Source organism: Pygocentrus nattereri, chromosome 15, assembly GCF_015220715.1.
Source record: "Pygocentrus nattereri isolate fPygNat1 chromosome 15, fPygNat1.pri, whole genome shotgun sequence".
Lineage (NCBI taxonomy): Eukaryota > Metazoa > Chordata > Actinopteri > Characiformes > Serrasalmidae > Pygocentrus > Pygocentrus nattereri.
In genome coordinates this window covers 30,885,292-30,909,230 of record NC_051225.1, presented here as the reverse complement: position 1 = coordinate 30,909,230, position 23,939 = coordinate 30,885,292, and the positions used below count along the sequence as shown (strand labels likewise).

The 23,939-nt window shown below is 38.8% G+C and overlaps 2 protein-coding genes across 6 annotated transcripts in view; both read left to right on the top strand.

The window, feature by feature from the left end:
• The first annotated feature begins 912 nt into the window (after positions 1-912).
• On the top strand, positions 913-12,073 carry hdgfl2 (HDGF like 2). The gene is made up of 16 exons (XM_017702289.2): positions 913-1,105; positions 2,531-2,607; positions 2,917-3,055; positions 3,714-3,884; positions 4,503-4,625; positions 5,434-5,502; positions 5,597-5,777; positions 5,958-6,039; positions 6,520-6,823; positions 6,907-7,037; positions 7,126-7,193; positions 7,507-7,577; positions 8,040-8,141; positions 8,462-8,618; positions 9,236-9,359; positions 11,119-12,073. Exons 1-16 carry the CDS (start codon positions 1,034-1,036, stop codon positions 11,213-11,215), a joined length of 1,968 nt encoding a protein of 655 aa, XP_017557778.1. The 5' UTR covers positions 913-1,033; the 3' UTR covers positions 11,216-12,073.
• An 844-nt stretch (positions 12,074-12,917) lies between these two features.
• Positions 12,918-23,939, top strand: part of ap3d1 (adaptor related protein complex 3 subunit delta 1) — a 31,906-nt gene continuing 20,884 nt past the window's right edge. For all 5 annotated transcript variants that reach the window (XM_017702286.2, XM_037545105.1, XM_017702287.2 and 2 more), the window contains exons 1-6: positions 12,918-13,237; positions 20,402-20,497; positions 20,689-20,769; positions 21,175-21,255; positions 22,316-22,423; positions 22,738-22,867. In XM_017702286.2, coding sequence (XP_017557775.1) covers positions 13,142-13,237; positions 20,402-20,497; positions 20,689-20,769; positions 21,175-21,255; positions 22,316-22,423; positions 22,738-22,867 — 592 coding nt within the window. In that variant the 5' untranslated portion in view covers positions 12,918-13,141. The remainder of the gene's footprint in view (positions 13,238-20,401; positions 20,498-20,688; positions 20,770-21,174; positions 21,256-22,315; positions 22,424-22,737; positions 22,868-23,939) is intronic.

The following is a 23,939-nucleotide window of genomic DNA, read 5'->3' as shown; positions in this document are numbered from 1 at the left end:
AAAGATAAGCGGCTTAGAAAGTGCTTGAAATAAAATAAATAAAAAGTTGCAATAAGAAGCCGAGATACCAGCTCATTAATTCATATTCAGATCAGAGACTCCAATCAGAGAGATCAGAGACTCCCCTCAGACTTTACAAAAATGTTCAAAAATATAATATTTTTTTCCACAGCTACTGCAAGTAAGGACCCTGATGTCACCTATTAAAGGGCCGTTTCGGCCTAAATTTAGCACTTTATATGCAAATTGGTCTGTAATATTACGGACCACAGCACTGCATCCCTCAGCCTAACCTGTTTGACAGAATTCGGTGTTCTTTCTGTGTTTTCGTCCGTTAATGTTGTCTCACTACAATTCCCATAAAGCATCACGCATGCAACTAGCCCGTCCTCATGTGTCTGCCCCAAGGTTCCGTCCACCTTCAATAATACGTCATCAGCAATGGTTTTCATAGTCTTTGAATTAGAAAATTATCTAGAGACTACTGCGATGCTGTGGTGTGTTTCACAACAGATGTAGCGATGTTTCAAAAGTGAAAAATTATTTCCTTTTTTATTGACCAGGTTTCATTTGATAAAGTACTTAAGACTGCAGAACATGAACGCAAGGTAATAGTATTGCATAAGAAACAATGCAAAATTAAACAAATGTAAGTACACAAATATATATAAAAAACTAAATATAGTGCTATTTTTTATTCTATTTGTATATTTCACTTGCACAGTGAATAATTTTCGTCGGTTGGAAATGTTTCCACTTCGTTGGAATAATAATCTGAGCGCGATACACATTGTAAGTTTTAATTGGCGGAGAGGGAAGAGTTGCAGGCCAGTCCACCAATGAAACGCCTGGAGGGGGGCGGGACTTCCGCTCCGTGTCTCGGTTGTGTGAGCGGAAACTGGCAGTAGAGCTGTGAGCGCCGTTTTGTGGAGCTCCGGTCCGGGGAGGAGAGAGCGGGCCGCAGCCGAAGAGCCAGGAAATAAATAAATAAATATACATCAGAAACCGCTTCTGCCCAGCGAAAACAGAGGAGATGCCGCACAATTTTCGGCCCGGGGACCTCGTCTTCGCCAAGATGAAGGGGTACCCGCACTGGCCAGCCAGGGTGAGTGAGAGGCAGGCGGCGGTGTGGCCGGAGCTCCGCATCCCGATAGAGGGGGCAGAGCGGGGCTCTCCGAGACGCGCACACCCCCAGCTAGCCGTGACATGCTACACACGCACAGCACGGTGGTTTAAATGGAGCCCCAGCACGGGCCCTGTATCTGAACTGCAATGTTAAAACATTTTCTTAAATAGCCTAGCCGTGCTTGCTCGCCTTTGGCCACCAATACAGGTCCGTATCAGCCAGCTGCAGAGACACTAGTGTAGCTAACCTAGCGAGGGGGGAATGGAGGAAAACTCACAGGCTAGCGTTGAAAATTGGCCTGGTGGTGAGTTCAGATAGTGTGTTTTACAGAACCCATATCTGTCGCGTTGGAGTAGAGTTTGTGTGCATATATGGGGTTAAAGTGACACTTGTCACTACCAAACGTAGTTTGGCCCCAGGAGAAGCCCCATCTGACGGCACGTTGTGTTTTATGTTGATGTATACAACATTGACATTCACCATTCCTTCTTTCTTGCTTTCCTTCTGGCTTTGTACCTTTTTGAATTTGTAGCAGAGCTTAAGGAGCCTATAGGTTGCTTGCATCTGTTTTTCTAAATCAGGCCAATATGCAGAAATGTAGGATGTAAACAAAGGCATTCTTAGTGGTTTGATGTGAAATGCTCGGTATAGAAAAACGTAGTCAGGCTTGTTCACAGTGGTGATGATGGGAACCAGGCGTCTGAAGAATTTAATGCTCCTAAAAGCTCCCTCACAGAAAGTTAGTATACAAAATGGTTATGGTTACGCCGCCTGATGTCTATTACAACAATTTTGCATGAAGATTTTGCCGTAAAATGTCTTTTTAAAAATGCATTCATGGCAGAGAGGTACGTACAGAGTAAGATAGCGAGTTATGTTAAAATAGTCCCTAAAGCAAATGTACGTTTTCAGATTTTCCAGTTTTAACATCACCAACAACATTATATCTAAAACTCATGTGTAGGTTCACTGGTGGTGCTGGACTGTAAAATGGCTACGTTTGTGTTGTAGATGTCTCGATCCCAGTTCCAATCATCACCACTGTAAAAGAAAGTGGGAAGTTTCTCTAGAATGGAACATTTCACATCAAACCAACCTGAATGATTTTATTTGCATCTCAGCGACTGAACTGTGCAGAATTTTTTAAAAATTGGTGGAGTTTCATTTTTTCTCCCCCAGTTCCCTGTACATAGATGATATCTGGAATGTCATGTAGAAGCAGCCATGTCTCCGTTTATTAAAACACTTCTCAATGCCTATATTTTGCATATTCATGTAACTTTGTTCTGTTGACTTGGCCTGTTATTGAAGCTGGTGCACCCTTTCTGGGCTTTTATCTTTGAATTACTGATCTTCCCCACCTTCTCATACTTGTATATTTTTGGCTGTTCCTCTCATGTTTAGATTGAAGATGTTGCTGAAGGGGCTGTGAAACCGCCTCCTAATAAAATCCCCATTTTTTTCTTTGGGACTCATGAAACGTAAGTGGCCTTAAATTGAAGGTAATATGTAATTGTTTTTAACATTATTTCATGCTCAAAGATGCAATTTCCATAATTTATTCAAATTTCTGTGAGAAAATTGTCATTTTATTCCCTCTTGCTGTTGCTTGAGTTAAACCTATTGCAGTATTTTTGCAAAAGTTGTGATTAGTTGTTGAATTCAAGGTGATGACAGCAGTTATGTGCACCAATAACTATGCAAAATGGTAGACAGGCCTCTTTCTTTTGCATTTACGAGCCAATAGATGGCACTACAAGAACTTTTTTGCCTCTTCCTCTCCAATATAGAGCATTCCTTGCACCAAAAGACCTCTTTGCCTATGAAAAGTACCAGGACCGGTATGGGAAACCCAACAAAAGGAAAGGATTTAATGACGGATTGTGGGAAATTCAGAACAATCCTCATGCTTCTTACAGTGCGCCTGCAGTGAGTATCTCTTGTTTTTTACGATACTTGTTAAAAACTGTACTGAACCATCTGCTTTTAGAGTAATTTTTAAAAAAAGGGTCAAACATACCTGTTGAACTAGTGAAAATTCTATGGTATTAATCTGTGTGCCATCTAGTGTATGTGATTGCACTCCATTGTTTGTGAGGTTTGTGGATTACATATCCAGCGTATTAATCCTTTTATGTATTTAAAACTAGCCTTGGATGTTTTTTTTTTACAAGGTAGATTTAAAACTTTAACATTTAAATTACTCATTACATCTTTTAACATAATAAAAATTGATGCCTTTTACTATTTTTTTCTTCTTCATGTTTTGGCCTAAGCAGAGCCATTCAAAGAAAGATTTACTATGCATTCCAGGTTTAGGAATTGTTTTTGGGAAAATACCAGTAAAATGTGGTTTTAAACAAATTTCCTGACATACCCTGTTAAACAGACTATAATTTTGCTACTGTTGTAACTTCTACAGAGTTCAAAGGTCATGTTTCTCCTTCAAAGTAAACAGAAAAAACCAGCCTGTGAAATAATTGACAGCGGGCTGCTTATAGTATCCGTCATATAGGGCACTGTTTTCAGTTCAGCATGTCAAACTATTTTTCCCTTAATAAATTAACTAAAAATGCCAATCGTTTAGCCTGCAAGCTCGTCAGAGAGTGAGGACAATGAAGCTGCCGCAGGAAGTGATGCACAAGATGGGGAGGAAGCAGTGGTACCGAGGAAAGCAGAAACAGGAAGTGACGATTCTGACTCCAGGAGTGAAGATCAAGTGAGAGGAGCGGTCAAACGGAAAGTACCCCCAGCAAAGGTACGTAAAGGCTAACAGGCACGCATCTCACAACTCCAATTTCTGTTGCAGAGGTTGTGTGTCACACAAAAACTAAATCTTTAAAGTAGATTTCATGATTATTGCATGTAGACGCATTCTGAAGTTGAAAGTGATTATTCTAACTGCCTGGAAGTTAGGTTTTTTTAAAAAAAAAGTGTTTTAAATGTTTCTGTACTTTTGTTTTATTCTGTTCAGTTCTCTGTGGCAGCAGTGATTAAGTACACTGACAAGTGGGCAATATAATAGTATTTTATTGTTATTGTGAAAATTACATAACAGTATGCTTTCCTTATTATATCATGGGTACCATCTGTACTTATAGTACTTTAAACAGCTGTATCATTAAAAAAAGTGTTATATAAATTTTTATATATTTATAGATTTTTTTTGTGGCACCTGCTGATTTGCTGGTGCAATGTGTCCTTTCCAGTTTCTTTGAAAGCTGAAATAATGATGATGGATGCCATTTTGTTTTATGAAAAGTATTATGATGTCATTATATGTGTATATATTACCTCTATGTGATTGTATTTAATTAGTCATTCTGGCACAAATACATTTTTATGTGAGAGACATTCTTGGGTTTCATCTCTGTAGCGGCCCCCAGCAAAAAGAGGACGAGCGTCATCCAGTGAGCGAGATGAAGAGGAGAGTGGTTCTCCCTCAGAACCTGAACCTTCACCCAGCTCTGAGTCAGACTCTGGCAAAAACAGTGATCAGGTATAGTTTGTCTACCACAGAACTAGACTAGGCATTTGTGTTGTAAGGTCACAGCGCTGTGCAATATCATATCCTCCAAGCCGTGGTACTTTCGGATCAATATACCAACAACAAAAGTGTCTAATTCCTAGCAGTGCAGGGGAGTCCAGTTTTATCCACAAAGGGCTGATGTGGCTGCAGCTTTTCAAGAATTTTACACTACTAATTAGCTGTATAACAATACACAAGTTTTATCGCGATTGAATATAAACAATGTAAACAAAAGCTCCTCCATTTAAGGAATAGAACATTTGAATAGGATGCAACTGTAGCCTTGTGGGGAAACGTGAGTCTCAGCAGCTACTTCTCACCAGAAAATTCAAATATTTTGTTGTATTTAAGTACTACAAGGGGGCAACGCACCTAAGATTTTCTCTCGCCTTCACTTTTGTGCAATGTGACGTGACAGTAAATGTTATTTGATTTAATTTGAAACAGCTGTTAAGTGGCGATTCTGAATGGGCGAAACAGATAACTTACTCTGTAGGGATGTTAACAACTACCACTTTATCCCTATATTCGGTTGTAGAGTCTGCCTAGATTTGTTTGTGAAACTTGATCATTGTGTTTTCCCCTCGCTCCAGTAATTGACACATTTGGATGATGTTTTCTCAAATTATTGAACAAATCTGAGGTATTAGAATAGATTTAATCCACTGCACTGCAATTTTAGCACACTGTATTAAAACACTTGGATCCTTTGCATGTATAAACAAGTGTCTCGCCACTGCCATCATAACTTCCATAATATTGCATGTGCGCTCTTCAGGACTTCACTCCACAGAAAGAGTCGGGTGGCCGAGGTGGCAAAAAGCCTGCAGGCAGGGGCAGGAAGAAGGTAAGTAACACACACTGAAAGCAGTCAGCCATTATGATCAACTCTGTGGGTTTGCTTTATGCGTTCTTATTTTGCTTTTTGTGGGTTGTTTTAGAAAGCATCCTCAGACTCTGATTCAGATTCAGGCTCCCAGTCTGATCACAAGGTGGAAAGGAGTGATTCTGAGGATGTGAAGCCACGCCCAGCCATCTCTGGATCTGAATCTCAGTCCGGATCCAAGTCGGACTCTGACTCTGAGCCTCCACCTAGGAAGGGGCCACAGGCACGCAAGAAAGGTGAAGCCAGCAGCCGCCGCTGTTTATTTTGCGTGATTGACTTAATGGCTTAGTGACTGTTGATGGCAACAGGAAGGGCTGACGCCTTTCCCTTATTAGACTGTCAATTACCTCAGATGTAATAAGTTAAAGATGAGCTCAACTGCTTGCTAAATCATACGTGCCTTTATTTGTATTCAGAGAAACCTCCACCGAAGCCACGTGCAAGGAAACCCAAACCAGCACCAGAAAGAGCTGCTTCCTCTTCTTCAGACAGTGACAGGTGTGTAGGGCAAACCTTTTCATTAGAAATTCCTAAAAGAAGTTGTTAGCTAATGATTTGTTGTCCCTTTCAAAAAATGATAGGATAAGATAATCCTTTATTAGTTCCACAGTGGGGAAATTTACAATGTTGCTGCAGAGAGTTTGTTTCAGAGTTTTTGAAGAGGAAGATGTGGAGAAAACTACAAAACAATGTTTTGTTCCGTGCTTTAGTCCTAACCTGCTTTTTTAACAAGACATAATTCAGGGCAGCAATCAAACTACTGTTCATTAATGTAGTATTAGTGGGAATAATGTATTGGTTGTTTTGGTATATAAACCATCACAAACATTAAAATGGGACTGAAAACATATGGCTCTTTAATGCTGCAGCAGGGATATAATGGTATGTAGCTATGAACAGAAAACAACTAGACTGATAGAAGAAATTTAAATCTTAAAGTCAAAATTAAGTACATTTTGTTTGCGTGTGGTTGAACAGTGACAGTGAGACTGACCACATCAGTGAGTGGAAGAAACGAGACGAGCAGCGGCGACGGGAGCTTGAGGAGCGAAGGAAGAAGCAAGAAGCAGAGGAACTCCGCCGACTGAGGGAGAGAGAGAAAGAGGAGGATGAGAAAAAGAAGAAGGAAAAAGAGAACAAAGGACACCATGGTAGTGGTACTAGTAGTAGCAGTAGCAGCTCGGACGAGGGTGTAGATGATCATCCTCTCAAAAAGTCCAAGAAACCACCACCACCTCCCATTCCTGCACCTTCAGACTCTGACTCACCACCACCTGCTGAGGCAAGATTGGTTTAGGATACATTGTGGTGTTTTAATTTTATTTCAGATGAAATTAGATTATTTAACTCTCTGTTGCGCCTCAGGTGAAAAAAGCAGCCAAACGTCAAGACAGCCAGAAAGGCAGGCAAAAGAAAGACAAAGAGGTAAAGGAGAAAAAGGAGAGGGAGAAGAAGGAGAAGAAGATGCAGCGCTCTGAGGAAAAACATAGATTGAGGTACAAATTTTGTCTGGGTATTTGCCCTCTTTTTATTTAGTCTAAGTTGGATTCAGTGTCATTGAAACTGTTTGATCCCCTTTCCAAGGGCTAAGCCTGAGAAGCCAAGACGAAGACCTGAACGTGCACCTGAGAAGAAAGTGGAGAAGAAGAAAGGTATGCGCTCCAAAAAGGACCATCAAACCCTGTAGATATATCTCTCAAAGTGAAGACTGTCCAATAGGAGCATCCTATTCCACATCACCAGTCCAACCTTAGACAGGCTTGACTTTGGCTTGAATTATCTGCCTAATTGAGATTCTGCTATGTGAAATATCTCCCAAAATGTCATTTACAATATTTCTTTACTTGCTCAAATGTAGTTCGTCATTCTGATTATACTGTCTTACTCAGATCACCGTCCCTGTGAACATTTGTCTATCTGTTTTACTTACATTCTGACTACTTTGCTTGCTTTGTGTCTCCTCAGAGCCATCTCCAGAAGAGAAACTCCAGAAGCTTCACACAGACATCAAATTTGCCCTGAAGGTGGACAATCCAGTGAGTGCTTGTTATCTCTCGATGCTAAAAACACATGTAACAATTCATTGGATTTTGTTAGAGGAGCACTTTGTCACAATTCAAATGTTGCTGTGCCATTTACCTTCAAACACACAATCTGGTGTTGCCTAAACTTTGAGTGCTTTATTGGTAGGCTTTCCAAAAAGGGATTAAACTTAAACCTGGAGTGCACAGCATTCTGAATGGAGCTTCTACACTGAAAGGAAAATATAATCTAGTAACCTGCCTTTTGTTCTTTATTTAAACTTGTCCTATATTTATACAGACAAATAAAACAATAAAACTTGAAATTAAACACAAGATAACAATAAGGTTATAGTTATCTAAAACGGTTACAAGTAGAGTGAAAATAATTATATACTTAGAGTTCTTCTGCATTGTCTTCTGTTATGTAAGTTTTTGTCTGTTAACTTACTGTGATGCATTTTCTTCCCATCTCAGGACATAGAGAAATGTTTACAGGCCTTGGAAGAGCTGGGATCTGTTCAGGTCACCAGTCAAATCCTACAAAAGAACACTGACGTCATCACCACACTCAAAAAGGTCTGCTTTCGATAACTAAAACTAAGCGAACATTATAGTAAATACAGTAGATACAAATACAAATAAGGAAAATGTACAAATAAGCAAATAATAAAAGTACTTGAAGTTGCTCTATAGGCCTTGGTAGGATAGTTTATGTATTGTTTAACCAGTGAGTGAAATGTTCTGCATTTAAAAATTTTGTTGCAAATTGTGATACTGTTGCAGAATTTACTACAAGTCCAAATGAAGTCAACTGGAATTTAATCTTGTCAAGTTTTATTGTGAATGAAGGTAAGATTGAAGTGCCTGATGAAATCTCATCTCTGTTTCTCTTGCAGATACGCCGATACAAGGCGAGCAGTGCAGTAATGGAGAAAGCTACTGAGATCTACAACAAATTAAAGCTCCAGTTTGTAGGCAAGGTGGAGGCAAATAAACCCAAACCAGAGGAGAAGGAAAAGGAGATGGATGATAAAACAGAAACACAGAGTACAGGTGAGAGTTTTACCCTCATATAACTGCCTGAAATATTCACTTAACCTATCTCTGGTCTGATGGAGATGGAGTCTAGTTTAATGTTTTTCTGCTTAAACGTACCTTATGATAATTAACTGCTGGGTTTAAATAGGTGTTTTGTACAGCAAAATCAACTCCTTGTGCGTGCTCTGGTCTTACAGGACTGGAGAGGTAATGTAAATTGAGTGATTACCAACAAGATTGATTTTAATCTAGTATGAATCTGCAGTGTCTGTAGTATTTACAAGTCTGCTTCTGTAATATTAAGTGTAACATCTGGACATTGACCTTTCAGTCTTGGCTGCCTGTGGTTATTAGTTGAAATTACTCATACTTTATCCTGCACAAATTGGTCAGTCACGTGGCTTACATGACAGTCTCCGTTGCTAAAATTAATTTAGCTGCCTTAGCCTTAGTTTCATGGTGTGGGATCACTGACATCCCTGCTAGTTCTTCATACCCACACAGTGTCTTTGGATTTGAATAAAATTCAAAGCAAGCTCATATTTAATTATTAGATTCTACATCATGTTTCCCATAGTTTTTTTTTTTCTGTGTAGATTTTCACTGCCATTTTTCACCCTGACATCCCATAGATTCCAAACCAGTGAACGGAGAGTCTGAAGCTGTAAAGAAGGATGCTGTTTCTGAATCTGAATATAACCCAAAGTCCACAGAGCAAGAGGAGCTAACTGAGGACAAGTCTCCAAACACCAACAGGTAAATGATAAGTTCATAAGGCCTCAGCCTGCACATTAACAATAGTGCCATATTGATCATTGCTAAAAATCAAATCGACCATAGTTAACACTCTGGCCCAACCCCATTTCACCCCTGGCCCCTACTACTTAGCACTCTGTTCATGTGTAGGGGGTAGGGTGTCCCAATTTTTGTTGAGATAGAGGGGTAGGGTGAAGTGTTGAGGCTACATGGACCTCCAAACAGAGGTTTTTTAGAGACATACTCCCATCAGATGTATTATGTATTGTGGTCCTTTTCTTCAGTACAAGCATAAAAATGCTAATAGCATGCTAATGTTTCAGTAGCTAGCTAGCTTTCCTGTTCCACCTATGGTCTAGCAGTTCTGACACCTGAAGCACCAGAACTGTAACTGCTGTACCATTTTAGGTGGAACGGAAAAGTTTGAACAAGAAGCTGGTGTATAGCTGACTTAAGCTTTATATCACCAAAGAATTAGTGGTGGGTGATAATAAATACATGTCTTATACCCATTCTTTGAAGGCATATGATGCCCTAAATGTAACTAAAGCTCAGTAGTGAGGTTGCTGCACTTTATCCTTCTCTGCTATCACTGAAGGTGGGCTGGGTTGCCTACAGAGCACCCCTAGTAGCCTGTTAATGAAGCAAGGGTTTTTTTTTCCTCTTTATTAATTTGAGGGTTGTCCCATTTCGTAGGGCATGATTTTAACCACAACCCACTCTGTTCCAAGGGGTTAGGGTGACACTCGAAAACAAGGGGTAGGGGTAAAAAGAAGAAATGGGATTTGGCCTCTGAGCAGACATACTTGTACTGCAGTTCACAATGCCTTTCTTTAAAAATCAATATAAAGTTTTAGGACATGATGCTAAATCTACTGATATGCAGATTTGACATATGTAGCAACATGGGTGTAACACTGTAGGTTTTTAGATTTCTGTTGCATAATATTCTGTCACTCAACAGTTTGTTTTGTCTGATGTCTAGCAAACAGGTTGTCTAAGTTAACTTGTCACACAGAATTTTGTGAAGATTCTTCTTTAAAGAATTCCTAAGTGATAGTTAAATGCTTATAGAACAATAAAACAAAATGCATAGTGTTTCTGTTGTTTAAAAAAAATCCAAAGTGGGAAAGGGAAACCATTCTTAACTTTGTATGTTTACACAACATTTTATTCCAAGTAATACTGAACCATTTTTATTGATCTGTACATCATGAAATGTTCACACAAGATACTGTAGTGTATTTCTGAGTGAAATGTTATCAGGGAGGGTCTCGCTGAGCATTTTTGCTAGATAATAGGTAACAGGTGGTGAAGCATATTATAGGTTAATATAATTTTTTTTATTTTAATCTGATGTTTTTGAAATCACTATGCTACAGGATCGAAGGTCATGACAAAACAAGAAGTTTGTCTTTTAAATGTTTTGAACCACACACACATAATTGATTGATGCCGCAAATGTTATAAAGAACAAAAGTGAGGGGTCCACCTCAATCAGCCGTCTGAAGCTTGGCCCTGATAGGTCCAAGAGCTGCACAATCCCAAGCATGACCTTTCCTTGGAGTATGTTGCTTGTGCACTGAAAAATGCCATGATAATGTAACCTGCTTAAAAGCTGATCCATCCTTGTGAGACAGAAATCCAGGGTTACACCAGACTAACTTTAGTTATTCTGCATCATGAGACTGAGCCCAGGTTAATAAGATCCATTTGAATTCCAATTTGACTTTTAAATGTCCAATGCACTTTATTTCAGGCCTGAAGCAGACAGTCCTGCTGAGGAGCGATCACACACAACTGAAGGAACAGATCACACTTCCACTGCAGAAACAGAACCACCAGTACAGAGCTGAAGCTTGGAACTGCAGTTTTTTCTCAGCTGAACAGAGACCTTCGTCATTGATTTGTGTATTCTGTGCAGACGTTATTCTTTCTGTAGACTGCGTCCGTCTTTTACACACTTGTCCACCCTCTGACCCTTTTATTATTTGTGTTTTTGTCCACCATTTATGAGCACCATTTTTTCATGTTGTATATAAAATGAGATGGATGTTGTTCACACTTTGAACAGGAATTGAGACATGATGTGGTCAGCAATAGCCTCGTACATGTTTCAGTGTGGCAGAGATCCTGCACTAAACAATGTTTAGTAAATGTGAGCTTGGGGGGGGTCAGCATTATTTAAAAATAACTGATATTTAAAAGAAATGCCAAGGCCCTGATATGAATGGTGTGGTTGGTACTAAATTAGCCACCTTTTGTTAGCAAGACTCCTGTTTTTTTCTGTTATTTTCCTCTTTTTTTTGTATAAAAAAAAGAAAAAGAAAAAAGTCCTGTTTTTCATTACTGAGATGCCTGTCTAAATGGAGTCATACGGCAGGAACTAATGAAATATTTTCATACAGTAGTCCATGTGGCTTTTAACCTATGTGGAGTATGATTTCTGACAATAGCATCTCAATGGGCTTCTAATGCTAGATTCTGTTGTCAGGTTTTCCCATGACTCATTCTTTCTAGCGTCTGCACACCGAGTAGAATGAATTAGGTTGTGTACAGGATTAATGGCATACAGATATTTTGGTTGAAGGCAACATTTGCTCGTCTTGCGTATTATAGACATGTTTTTAGTGCTCTGTAAATTGGTCAAATCATTTTTAATCATTAATGGAAAAAAAATCAATAAAAGTCAGCATGGTGGCCCTAACTTTGAATATTTCAAGTGTAGATGATGCGTATCTGAGGCCTTTCTTTTTTTCATCTTATTATTTGAACGTGATGCTGTGGCCAGTAAGTCGAGTTGCAGTGAGGTTTGGTGAGATGTCAAAAAGCACACAAACTTTACTAGTATGATTACATGATACATCACCAATGAATGTGCACAATCTTAGGGGCACCTGGTCAAATGATATTTTTCAGAATTTCCAAAGTGAAAATAATTAGCATTACATAATCACAGAGAACACCACCAACATTTCAATGCACGATTACTGTTCATTTGTATTTAATTAGGGGGGGGGGGGGGGGGAAACAATGTGGCTTGTGGAAATGGTAAAGCACATTTGATATTAACTTCAAACTTTTATGCACATATATATATATATATATATATATATATATATATGTGTGTGTGTGTGTGTGTGTGTGTATATATATGTATATGTATATATATATATATATATATGTGTGTGTGTGTGTGTATATGTATATGTATGTATATATATATATATATATATATATATATATATATATATATATATATATATATAAAAATTTAGATGGACGTTTTTTTATGCTGGCAAATTATTCCACATTCACAAAAGATTTTTTCGGAAAATTATAGATTTAAAGTGCTTTACTCCTTTCAGAAAATCCCGAGTAAAGAGCGGTAGGACGTTCTAAATAATTCTAAACTGCAAATTACAATTTTTGTCTCCATGATGTTACGTTTTTTTACGTTCTACACCTCTTTGTGATTATTATACTTTCAGAGCTGTAGTGCTGTTTAACATTTGAAAAAGGGAAAAATGTAGTCAGTCAGCTGACCCAGGCGCCATTTTGTCAGCCATTTCCTAGACGGGTTCCGCCGACAGTCGACTGTTTTGCAGCGAGCAGGAGGACGCGACCTGGCCGGTCTCGCCTGTCATCTCCCCGTGTTGGATCGGGAAAACTCCGCGGTGCTCCGCTCGGGCTCCTCGGGTGGATGAGAGCCTGTCCAGCGGTCTGAGAGTGCAGAGAACAGCCGCTTGGTCTCCCCGGCAGCAGCAGCAGCAGCCGCAGCCATGGCTCTGAAGATCGTTAAAGGCAGCATCGATCGGATGTTCGACAAAAACCTGCAAGACTTAGTACGTGGCATTAGGAACCACAAGGAGGATGAGGTGAGACGATTTATATCTGGGGTGTGGAATTATTTAGCTGGATTTCATTCATAAATGTAACTGCCGTTAAAGTGAAAGGTGAGGCCGTGTCATCTGCTTCTTAAGCTACAGTGGGAAGAGGTTTAGCTAGCGTTAGCTACGAAACTAGCCAGCTAAGCTAACGTAAACTAACGACTTTGCAAACAAGCAGCTTGCTCTGTATTTAACGATGGGTATTTGGAAAATAAACACATAGGTGGCGTCTCAAAAAGTTCTAATGAAAAGCGTAACCAGCGAGCTCGGTACCACCCAACACCAGGTGGCTCCTCTTCTAGATTAAGCTTAGGCTAAAATGTCAGTTAACAGCTGACTTCAGCTCGTAAGGTCCTAACATCTGTTTTTCTGTTGCTTTAATTTACATATGCCACACTTCCAGTAGCTGTTAATCATCGCTTAATGCTGCACAATAACCCCTCAATCCCCTCAGTTTTTAGGTTCTGTTTGCATGTTGGTCTTTTAAATGCCACGTTGAAATTGGGCATGGCTGGGTTAGCTTAGGTTAGTGCCGTTTCTCGGTTAACGGTGGGCCACACACAGAATCGCTGGTAGGTTTGCTAGCTAGCTAGCTGTCAAGATCAGTGTACAGAAGGCCTTCTGTAAGTTAGCTGGGCATTGTATGAATGTGGTACGAAAAGTACGTATATTCAGCTTTGGTATACTTTAGATTCAGACTGAAAATGGATTCTCTAGAATTTTCATTACTAATGTGAGCCCAGCTGAGACCAACGCCTGTCTGCAGACCGAGCCCTCTATGTACTCTGTGTAAATGCAAAAGTGTTTATAATGAAAGCAGCACATGCATCATGAGGCATGCCGGACTGTATGTTATTGCTCTGCTGTCATTTGTGTCGACCAACACAAAAAGACATTAGAAGGAACCTTCAGGCTGCTGTGTGTGGCAGATGCTGCTGTGTGGTGGCTGACCTGGGAGGGCAGGTAACGCCTGGTGGTTCAGCATCAGCTTTGTGAGGAGCAGCCAGATTTATTGATTGTGCTGCTGATTTTTTTTTGTGGTAAAACACGTTACTGGTTGTTATTTCTGAACCTGTGAAGCCTCTGCTCGTCGATTTTATTGAATCAAGATATTCAGTTTATGTTCGGTCTCTGCTGGATAGCGACTTTGAACTATTGTTTGTCATTTGAGTGATCTCTCTCTCTTCTAGGAGCATCAGAAAGTGTGTAGTGAGGTTTTCCACAGCTCCATTTACTTTTGTACAGAAGCAGCATCATGCTACGTGCCACTTCAGGTTGTAAGAGTACTTTACCAATGATTATGATAATTCAACTTTTTAAGGCCTGACGATAAAAAGGACCTTATTGAAAAATAACAATGTGGATAATGACCGTGAGAATCTTTAGGGACCCCATGTTTAGATTGCCGTTCATGTGCCAAGATGTGATTGTCAAATGATTGTATTTATCATTCACATGAACTGTTAGTTGAATTAGAATGTAGCCTACATGCAAGTTTATAGGCCTAAACCGTCTAATAGGTGTAAACTAAAATCTTTTTAAAAAATTAACGAAAAGCCACACTGTGTTAGAGTATCCTAACTTATTATGTCTCTGGGTCTGTGTGAGTTTATTTTACGGTATGGGAATAGCCCGTTTAGAAATCTGATGGTGATATTTTATAAATTAATTTGGAGTCTTTGAAGAGAAAGCTGTGATGCATCTAATGAATTTAATATTTGTCTTTCCCACTCATTATATATAGCCTTTTAAAGATGCTAAAATACTTGAAAAACATGAGAATAAAGTGTTTAAGAAATAAATATAAAACATACTATGTAGCAAAAAATGTATATAAATGGTTGTCTATTGTAGTGTTTTTTTTTTACTGTAGGAGATGTGGTGAATATAAGGTGTGTTTTACATTATGAAGGTAAAATGCACTTTTTAAAGTAAAATTTAATTCATGACAGCCCTCTTTGCTCTCTCCCCCAAATCAGTGTGCAACCACATACAAATATATTAAAGATTTAATCTATTGAGAGCCACAGTTTGGTACTAACGTGTGTTGTCAGTGATGCTGCTGTCATCTTCCGAGTTAGACCATCAGTGCTGCTTCTGGCTGTGTCTGTGTGGCAGGAAATGTGGGCCAGGTTTCGCTGTAATATTATCAGCCATCTTTGCTGCATGTATATTAGCAGTGCTCCATTTGTCTCCAGTGCATGTTCGGCTGTAGCCTCACTGGGCAGACTGAATGCCCAGAGGGGATCCACACGACCCAACGTGGTCATGTGCCCAAGCACACTCGTCCTTTGGCTCTCCAAGCAGTCACTGTAGGCGACAGGATTGTTTAAACTGAAAAATCATAATTATTCAAATGAACAGCTTTTATGATGTTAAATATCAACTTATGTAATTAGTCTTTAATAAGATGCAATTAAAACATTAAGTCAGTTTTAGTACCTTAGATGTTCTTTTGATCATTATTTTTTTGTTCATCAATCAGAGAACAGTGCTGCTCAGAATCTGATGTAAATACTGATACCTTGCCTTGAATACTGGTTCTTGAATTCGTGTTTTTTAATACATTTTCTAAAACTGCAAGTCAAAGGTGGGTGTGGCTAAAACCATAGATGAGTGTGAAGTGCTGGAAGTGGGCGTATTTACTCACCGCATTAGATTGTAGACCGTTCAAGAAACACTGACATTATTAACGTATGTGTAATAGTTTAGACGTAATGTAGTTTAGACAGCCAAATCCACCAGTCTGGTTATTGGCTCATGTCTCCTGATGAGATCGAGTACGTAGGTATTGATAATTGGTATTGAGTGATTACTTTTTCAGTGCTTTGGGGTATTAATGTAATACAGTTGATACCATAAAAGTATTGAATTTCTATACCCAGCCTTGCCTATATTGTACTGTGACCTGAGACCAGCTCCCTTATTGCATGAGTGATCTGAACAATGAATGGGAGTGTAGTTAATCAACTATTCGATCTTTGCTGTGCCACAGCAAACACTTCTGAGACATGCTGAAACATTAAGTCTGAAATCTCAATTCCAACCATTCCTGTAGCAGCCTCTGTACCTAACAACACAGTTTGTGTGTAATCCCAAGGGCCTATCCAAGCTGCACCTACTTTGACATTCACTTCACTGAAACAGACCATTTAATAGCATTGAATGCGTAAAGTGAGTTTTAATTTCTCTCTGGATTGTGTACTTGGAGTCATAACGCGAAAATCGATCTCACATTTATTAAAATATATTTTTAGTTCGTATTGGAAATGTAGTAAAGAGTATGCAGTTAAGAGTAAGTGTAAGAATAGACTCCTCAGATTTGTAATATTCAGTTGTCTTGTCTGCCAAAATGACATCATGAATTCAGCAGTATTTTATATAAAAGCCTAAAATAAAAGGTTAGGTCATAGAATTAGACATGAAGGCTGTGCAAGAGCAGTATGATGTGTGTGAAATATGATGCATATGTGTTATTGGCATTTCTGTACCTTTTTCAGACTGTTAAATATTTGCTTTTTGTTAGGCAGTAGTTTTAAGTTGATCAAAGGGTGTGGACTAGGAGGCCCGGCCGAATGTCCTGTATTTGCTCAGTCAGTATTGTCTGTCTTTGCACTATTGTTTTTGTATCTTTTATCACTGCATCAGAGAAGTAGCCTGACAGTGTTTTTGTTATACTGTACAGTCCTGTATTCATATAACGACAATAAAATTGAGTTGAATTGAATTTTATTTCTCTTTCCCACCTTTGCTTTTCTGCCTTTTGTTAACTTACAGTCAGACTTGCATCAAACCGTGGGGTTCTAAGTGTAGAGTGTATGCAGTGTTTTTTCCAAAACGTTCTGATGTCTTTTTACCTGTGTGCTCACTTATCGCACTGTTTGATCCAGGGACATTTGGAGTCAGATGTCACAAAAGGCTCCCTCAGCGTAACCTGTACCTGCTCACCTAGATACAGTGTCTGTTACCTGGCCAACAGTGGATGGAACTCTGAAATATTGATGCTCTCCAGAATAAACCGTGTGTGTGTGTGTGTGTGGGAGTCTTTTGTGTGTCTTTTGGCCACAGTTTTTTCTGGTAACCAAGGACAAAGGGCTAAATATCCCCATGTTGAATGTTTTTGTTTTAAAAAGCATAGTCATCACCATCAAATCTGTGTCTTATTTTTTTAGTTAAATGTAAGAGAATTTGAGTTGATCACAATGTAACAATACACATGATTTGCGTCAGTTTTCGATTTGTTTCTCAATATTTCTAACAGGGTTTGAATGAAGAATAGTGGTGACTCTAATCAAGTTGTTGCATAATCTTTTAACGACACAAGAGCTAGAAGAAAGGAGGGGTGCCGGAGTAGGTTGTTGAGCACTTTGGTGTTCAAACATTGGGTTAGATATAATAAAATGCCATTTCTCTGTGATACATTTACACCTCCTTGATGCACAATGCCACTTTTTTCATTACAATATCATTCAATGCATTTTAACACCCTTCATATGTATAAAAAGGGACATGATGGTACATTGTGTGTTGCAGTGTATCTTGTTGTATTGCACCATGGTTGCCATGTTGGCATGTTGTGTTAGCTTGGGCTTAGCATATTAGCTTGTGGCTAGAGCATTGGATTGGGATGCTGTAAAGCACAACTTGTTTTCACACCCTACTTTGTAATGAAATGGAAACATTAACATATAAAGTACAATTTAAGGCACTCTATTGTTGCTGTATCAAGTGTATTGAATAGATGGCCCTGCATCATATGAAGATTTTTTTTTTTTTTTTTTGCAAATTGTACGCGCCCATTTTTATACAGTGTCATGCAAATGTTTAGGTGCCACAGTGTACATCCAAGTGAAAAGTTAACACATCCACTGCAAGAACACATGTCTGCACACTTTAATGCACAATTACTATTTATTTGTGGAAAACATAAAATGTGGTCCGTGAAAATAAATAGAAATTGACACCAGAATTCCATATCTAAATTTTTCGTTTGGAATATGAATGTGTGTGTGTGCACAAAATGACTCTAAATTTCAGTCAATACAAAGGGCCTTTAGTGAGGGATTATGTCCTAACCTGGTCCTGCCTGACCCATCTCCGTTTGTTTTCCCCAAGTATTTTGTGTCAGCTTGTTTTCTTGCTGGAAAGCTTTGCTTTGGCCAATAAGGTCTGTGTGTCTGTGTTTTTGTGTTGTGGACTTAAAATCTCACCAGCTTAGTATGTTTTGAGAGAGTGAGAGGCTCAGCTTGTCAGCTTGAGTGCCTCTTAGTGTGCTTGTTCATCTGAAAAGGATATTGAGTGGTTCTTCGTACGTTCACTGAGACACTGCTAAGTCAGCCGAATTTCAGCTAAGTGGTAAATATTCCAGTTATGTCAGTGGCCTTAAATTGGTCCTAATGCCTGTTGTATGAGAAAGATGCAGCAAGAATGCTGCTGTGGACCCTGCCCTGTTTCTCATTCTAGCACAGCTGGGGTCTCGTGCAAATGCAATTGTGCTCGTCTTCTCTCCTTCCCTCCCCTCCTTCTGCCTGTATGCTGTCTTATGACTAAAGACACATGACCAGCTCCCTCGCTCCATACAGCTGCTCTGTGTGAGAGTGCGCTGTAGAGGGATTGTATTATATTCAAGGTCTTCTAACAGAAGGTAGTTTTCAGTGTGCTATTTTCTACCAGCTCTGAAGAGTGTCTTTAATTTTACGTCCACCTTGTTCATCAACTGCTTAATCAAGGGTGCTTAAACTTTGTGACTCGGGGAGCCAAATGAGAGAATTGATACCAAACTGGGATTGAAGCAGGAAGTTATTATTACACTGGGTTTAGGAAATGGCTCATTGTGTTGTACACATTAAAAGTACAGCTTGTGAATTAGAGGGAAAGGAACTCTGTTCTTAACAATGGAGAAATGTTGGATGTATATTGTGTTTTCTTATACAATAAGCAAAACCTACAAACAGTGTTGCATTTATGTTTTTGATATATTTAAACAAAAATCATGTACAGCTAAACTGTTTTCCAAATGGACTGGCTGCCACCAGCCCCTCCACTTTCCCCTTTCTACTCTACATCTGTCCATCATATTGGCTCTATTTCACATTTTGATATGTAGTAAATGGGATTATTTGTTAGATTTAATTTGTAGAACCAACAGTGGGTGTGTCCATCTTACTATATTTTTAATTACAAACAGCTTTTCAAAAAAATATACTGAATCTTTCTCATCAGTTTCGTTGTGCCTTTTTTGGCTGCTCTGAGAATGTGGGAAGACAAATGCTAAGAAGAAATTACAAATTTATTGAGAGTTGTGTACAATTTATATTGTGCAAATTTAAAAATTGACCTATTTTACATTTGTATTTCTGTGAATTAAATCAAATGAGTTGCAGTTCAAGTTAAGCAAAAAAAAGTCAAACGACAAAAATTGGAGATACAAGGTTTTTATCTGACTAGCAGTAATACATGACCATTATTTTTTTTTTTTGAGTAATCTTTTTTGGGTTGTAACTGATTCAACTCAGCTGTTGCTAATTGAATTTAGTAGATGTATTAGTGCACCAGATTATGCTGGACTCAGGCAGTTTTTTGTCCTTTCCTAAAAATGTATGTAGTTGTTTACTTTCCGTCAGTCTGATTAATAGGTAGCGGAAGATTTTTGTCTTGAATTTCTTTAAGATGACATAGTGGAAGTGTATTGGGCCAAACATTTGCTCAAATGTGCTCCCATTACCATTACGCTTTAGGACAAACAAGCCAACTCTGGAAGCAAAACCCATAAATTAACACTTCCTATCAGTCATAAACAAACAAAAAATATTCTGTGAACTTTTTGCTTAAGGCTTTTCATGCCCTGTTGATTCAGTGCCCTGTAATGACTTATTACATATCATAAATGAATTAAGGCATCTGTGGTGAAACAGCCTGGTGTTCACCATTATAAATGCTGTGCCTTGTGGAAAGTGTGGTGAGGTTCTGCTCTTCAATCTTGTATCTTTTAAATCTCAATTTAATGGTGCACTGTAATCCTGATGCTGCAAAAAGGAAATGAAACTTTCTCAGTGAGCATCAACCACATCACTGTTGGCTAGTTTCTTTTTTTTTTCTTCTTCTTTATCTCCCAGTTTCGATAACCAGCATGTTTTCGTTGTCCCTTCACAGGCCAAATACATCTCCACGTGCATCGATGAGATCAAGCAGGAGCTCAAGCAGGACAACATTGCTGTCAAAGCCAATGCAGTCTGCAAACTCACCTACGTAAGGCGACCAATCTGTATTACATCTGTCTGCACATGTATTTAATTTCAGATAAAAAGATTCTGTCATATCGGCCTTCGTAACCGCAAGGTGGTTCTGTGGTGTTTTTTTTTTTTTTTTTTTTTTTTGTTATTACTCCTTCAATGTGTCAATGCGCAATTGTTTGACTGGTTTTTGCCATGTGTTTTCAGTTGCAGATGCTGGGTTATGATGTCAGTTGGGCTGCGTTCAACATCGTGGAGGTGATGAGCTCATCCAAATTCACATACAAGGTGAGGGGCTAGTAAAAAATGACTCGAACATTCCTTAGGCTGAGGTTTGCATATCATTGTTGTCATCTCCAAAAGGATAATGTGAGAGAAGGAAAACATTGTAACTTTAATATATGCTCAAATAGAGATTAATTTTGAACTATTACGGTCAGTCTGTTCATCATTAAATGAATCATGATATTGGAATCAGCAGGTTATTTCTTAAAAAAAGACAAATGTTTAGATACTAATTTAAATTGATGGATGTCTTCAAATTTTATTTAATAATGATTAATTTATTATTCTCCAGAACAGCAGAGCATTTAGGAGCCATTGGGTTGCTTTGCAAAAATGTCAAAAAAAGGGCGTTGATATGTTATGATGGGATGTAGGATGATATGTGTTTTTTATCTTAATCTCTCTCAGCGAATTGGCTACCTGGCTGCCTCACAGTGCTTTCATGAAGGCACTGATGTCATCATGCTGACGACCAATCAGATCCGCAAGGTAAGTTGTAGCATATCTTCACTCTGTTTTCCTCAGTCTTTAGTTTTCATGCAGTGCACAGTTGAGCTCTCGCTGTCTGGGCCCCAGTTCGAGTCCCTCTGGTGTCATTCACCATCTGTGGCTGCAGGTTCACAAGAGCACAATTGGCTGTGCACTCATTAGCTGTGAAGCACAGCAGGGTTCCTCTCTCACCATTGATCTAAGCAATGAGCTAGCCAATCTGGGCATCTGTTGGCTCACGCAGACTGAATCGGGCTGTTACTGTTCTCCCTCTGAGCACGTTGATGCTTGATGATGCTGCATGGCAGGCACAAGCTTAGCGTGAAAGGGGAGAAGCCAAAAGCAGTAGGAAATGACTGAAATCATTTTAACCATTTTGCTAATTTAAAATCCATAATTTGAAATTAATCTCATTTGAATGTACAAACAAGAAAATATTTTATGCTTTTAGATGTATAACACTGAATTGCCTGAAGCTAACATGAATGGGTATATGTGATTTAACATGCTGCAAAATTTTGGTGGCCAAATTTTGCTTCTTGTTTTTTTTTTTTTTTCTTTCATTAATACATGGACAAAACTTCCCTTAACTCACTCAGACCTCTTCATTAAATATTTATTAAAGATGCACTGAGTTGATGTGTAACCTCATATACGTACATTTTTGGGGCATAATTACAGAAGAAATTTGAGTGACTGTTGACTTCTTACTTTTGTTAGCAATATTTGCCTTGTTGTATTACTGAAGATTTGTATAACAGAAGAATGCAAAAAAAATTAGTTTCAAAACTGGATCAGTTGGTAACTTGCATGCCCTAAACATTAGATGTGACACAATGGTAAACATGCTCATGCATATGTACATGCAAAACAATGAAGCATGTTGTGGTGTGTTTTGGTTTGGTCCAATTTTATACAGTGCAAACAGAATTTATTAATCACTTCTTTGTTTTATTAGCATTTCACATACTATTTCAGCTTTTACAGTTGTATGACTGACACAAAGAAAAAGTAGACCATTTTTTTGTGCTTCATACTCTTTCTCCATCTCTCTCACCAGGATCTCAGTAGTCCAAATCAGTATGATACAGGTGTGGCCCTGACTGGCCTTTCCTGCTTTGTGACCCCTGACCTGGCTCGTGACCTGGCCAACGACATTATGACATTGGTGAGGTGTATTGTGAATGTAAAATGAACAATTATGAAGCAAACAAGCACTTAAGAATATCTGTGTGTAATAAAGGGGTCTCCTTCTGATAGGAAATGTAAGATGTTTAGGAAATGCTGTGCTCTTCCTGTTTGTCCCTAATTCTACTCATTCATGGTGATTTGCAGATTCTGTTTCTCTCAGTCACTCTCTTTTGATCTCTTCTGTAGACTCTCGCTCTCTCTCTCGCTCTCTCTCGCTCTTGCTCTTGCTCTCTCTCTCACGCTCTCTCTCTTGCTGTCTCATTCATGGTCTCGCTCTGTATCACTTCCTAGATGTCCCACACTAAGCCGTACATCAGGAAGAAAGCCGTGCTTATCATGTATAAAGTGTTCTTGAAGTACCCAGAGTCCCTGCGCCCAGCCTTCCCCCGCCTCAAAGAGAAACTGGAGGATCCTGACCCAGGTGAGGAATGACCACTGTTTTTATATTTAAAAAAAAAAAAAAACATGGACAGAACTGCCTGAATAAGTTTTCTTTTACTAGTTTATTACTAGAAAAGTAAAACACATCATTATGTAGAAAAGTCCCACAATTTGATTAATGACTGCATGAAGCAGCAAGATGAAACTGTATGCAGTCATTAGTGGTGTTTGTAAATCTCTGGCCTCACAACAATTCGATTACTATTCCAATAGTTCTTAATAAAGCAGTTTGGTGCATAGTGAAATCTCAAATTTCCCTCTTACTTTGCTATGATTTAGATTTATTTGTAATGAGTAATGTATATTGAACATATAAATGTGGATGAGCTATTTAAACGACAATTGAATATAGCCACAAAAAAAAAACAGTAAACTTTTTTTTTTTTAATCTTTGCTGAATGTACTTCTCAAAATACTGTTATTACAGATTTTGCAGTGGGCCTGTAATGTTATACATTACAGTATACAGCAAACAAGTAGTAGTGAGCAATACACCAGTAAGTAAATGCAACATAGAAACAGTGAAATATAAGCTGATTCCCTCACCTCTTGTGTAGCCAGCTGCAGCCACAGTGCAGGTTTATTTTCAAAGGGGCAGACATCAAATTGTTATTGTTATGAAAAGCCAGTCTCTTGGGGTTAGCTGTTAGCCATTAGCCTAGCATGGAGACTAGCTGGATTTCCACGTGCACCGACTTTAGCGCACATCACTCGGCCACCTGCTTCAGGTGATGGCTTGGTCTTGACCTACAAGCCAAGAGGCCCTGTAGCTCCTCAGCTGAAGCTGATGGTGTGAACAGCTTGTAATATTTACTGAACTCTGGCAGGGTATGATGGTCGTAGATTAAAATTTGAGTGTAAGAGATGCACATGAGAGACAAATGATTTATATTTTAACTTCAACTTCAGTTGTTAAATATCGTTCTTATTAAAAGTTAAGGAATTTACAGAATAATAACCCATTGTTAATTTACAAAAAAGCTGAACTTAAGTATCCAAAATGGTTTATTTCGAAAAAGTTATACAAAAATAGTCTACCGTGATATAAACCA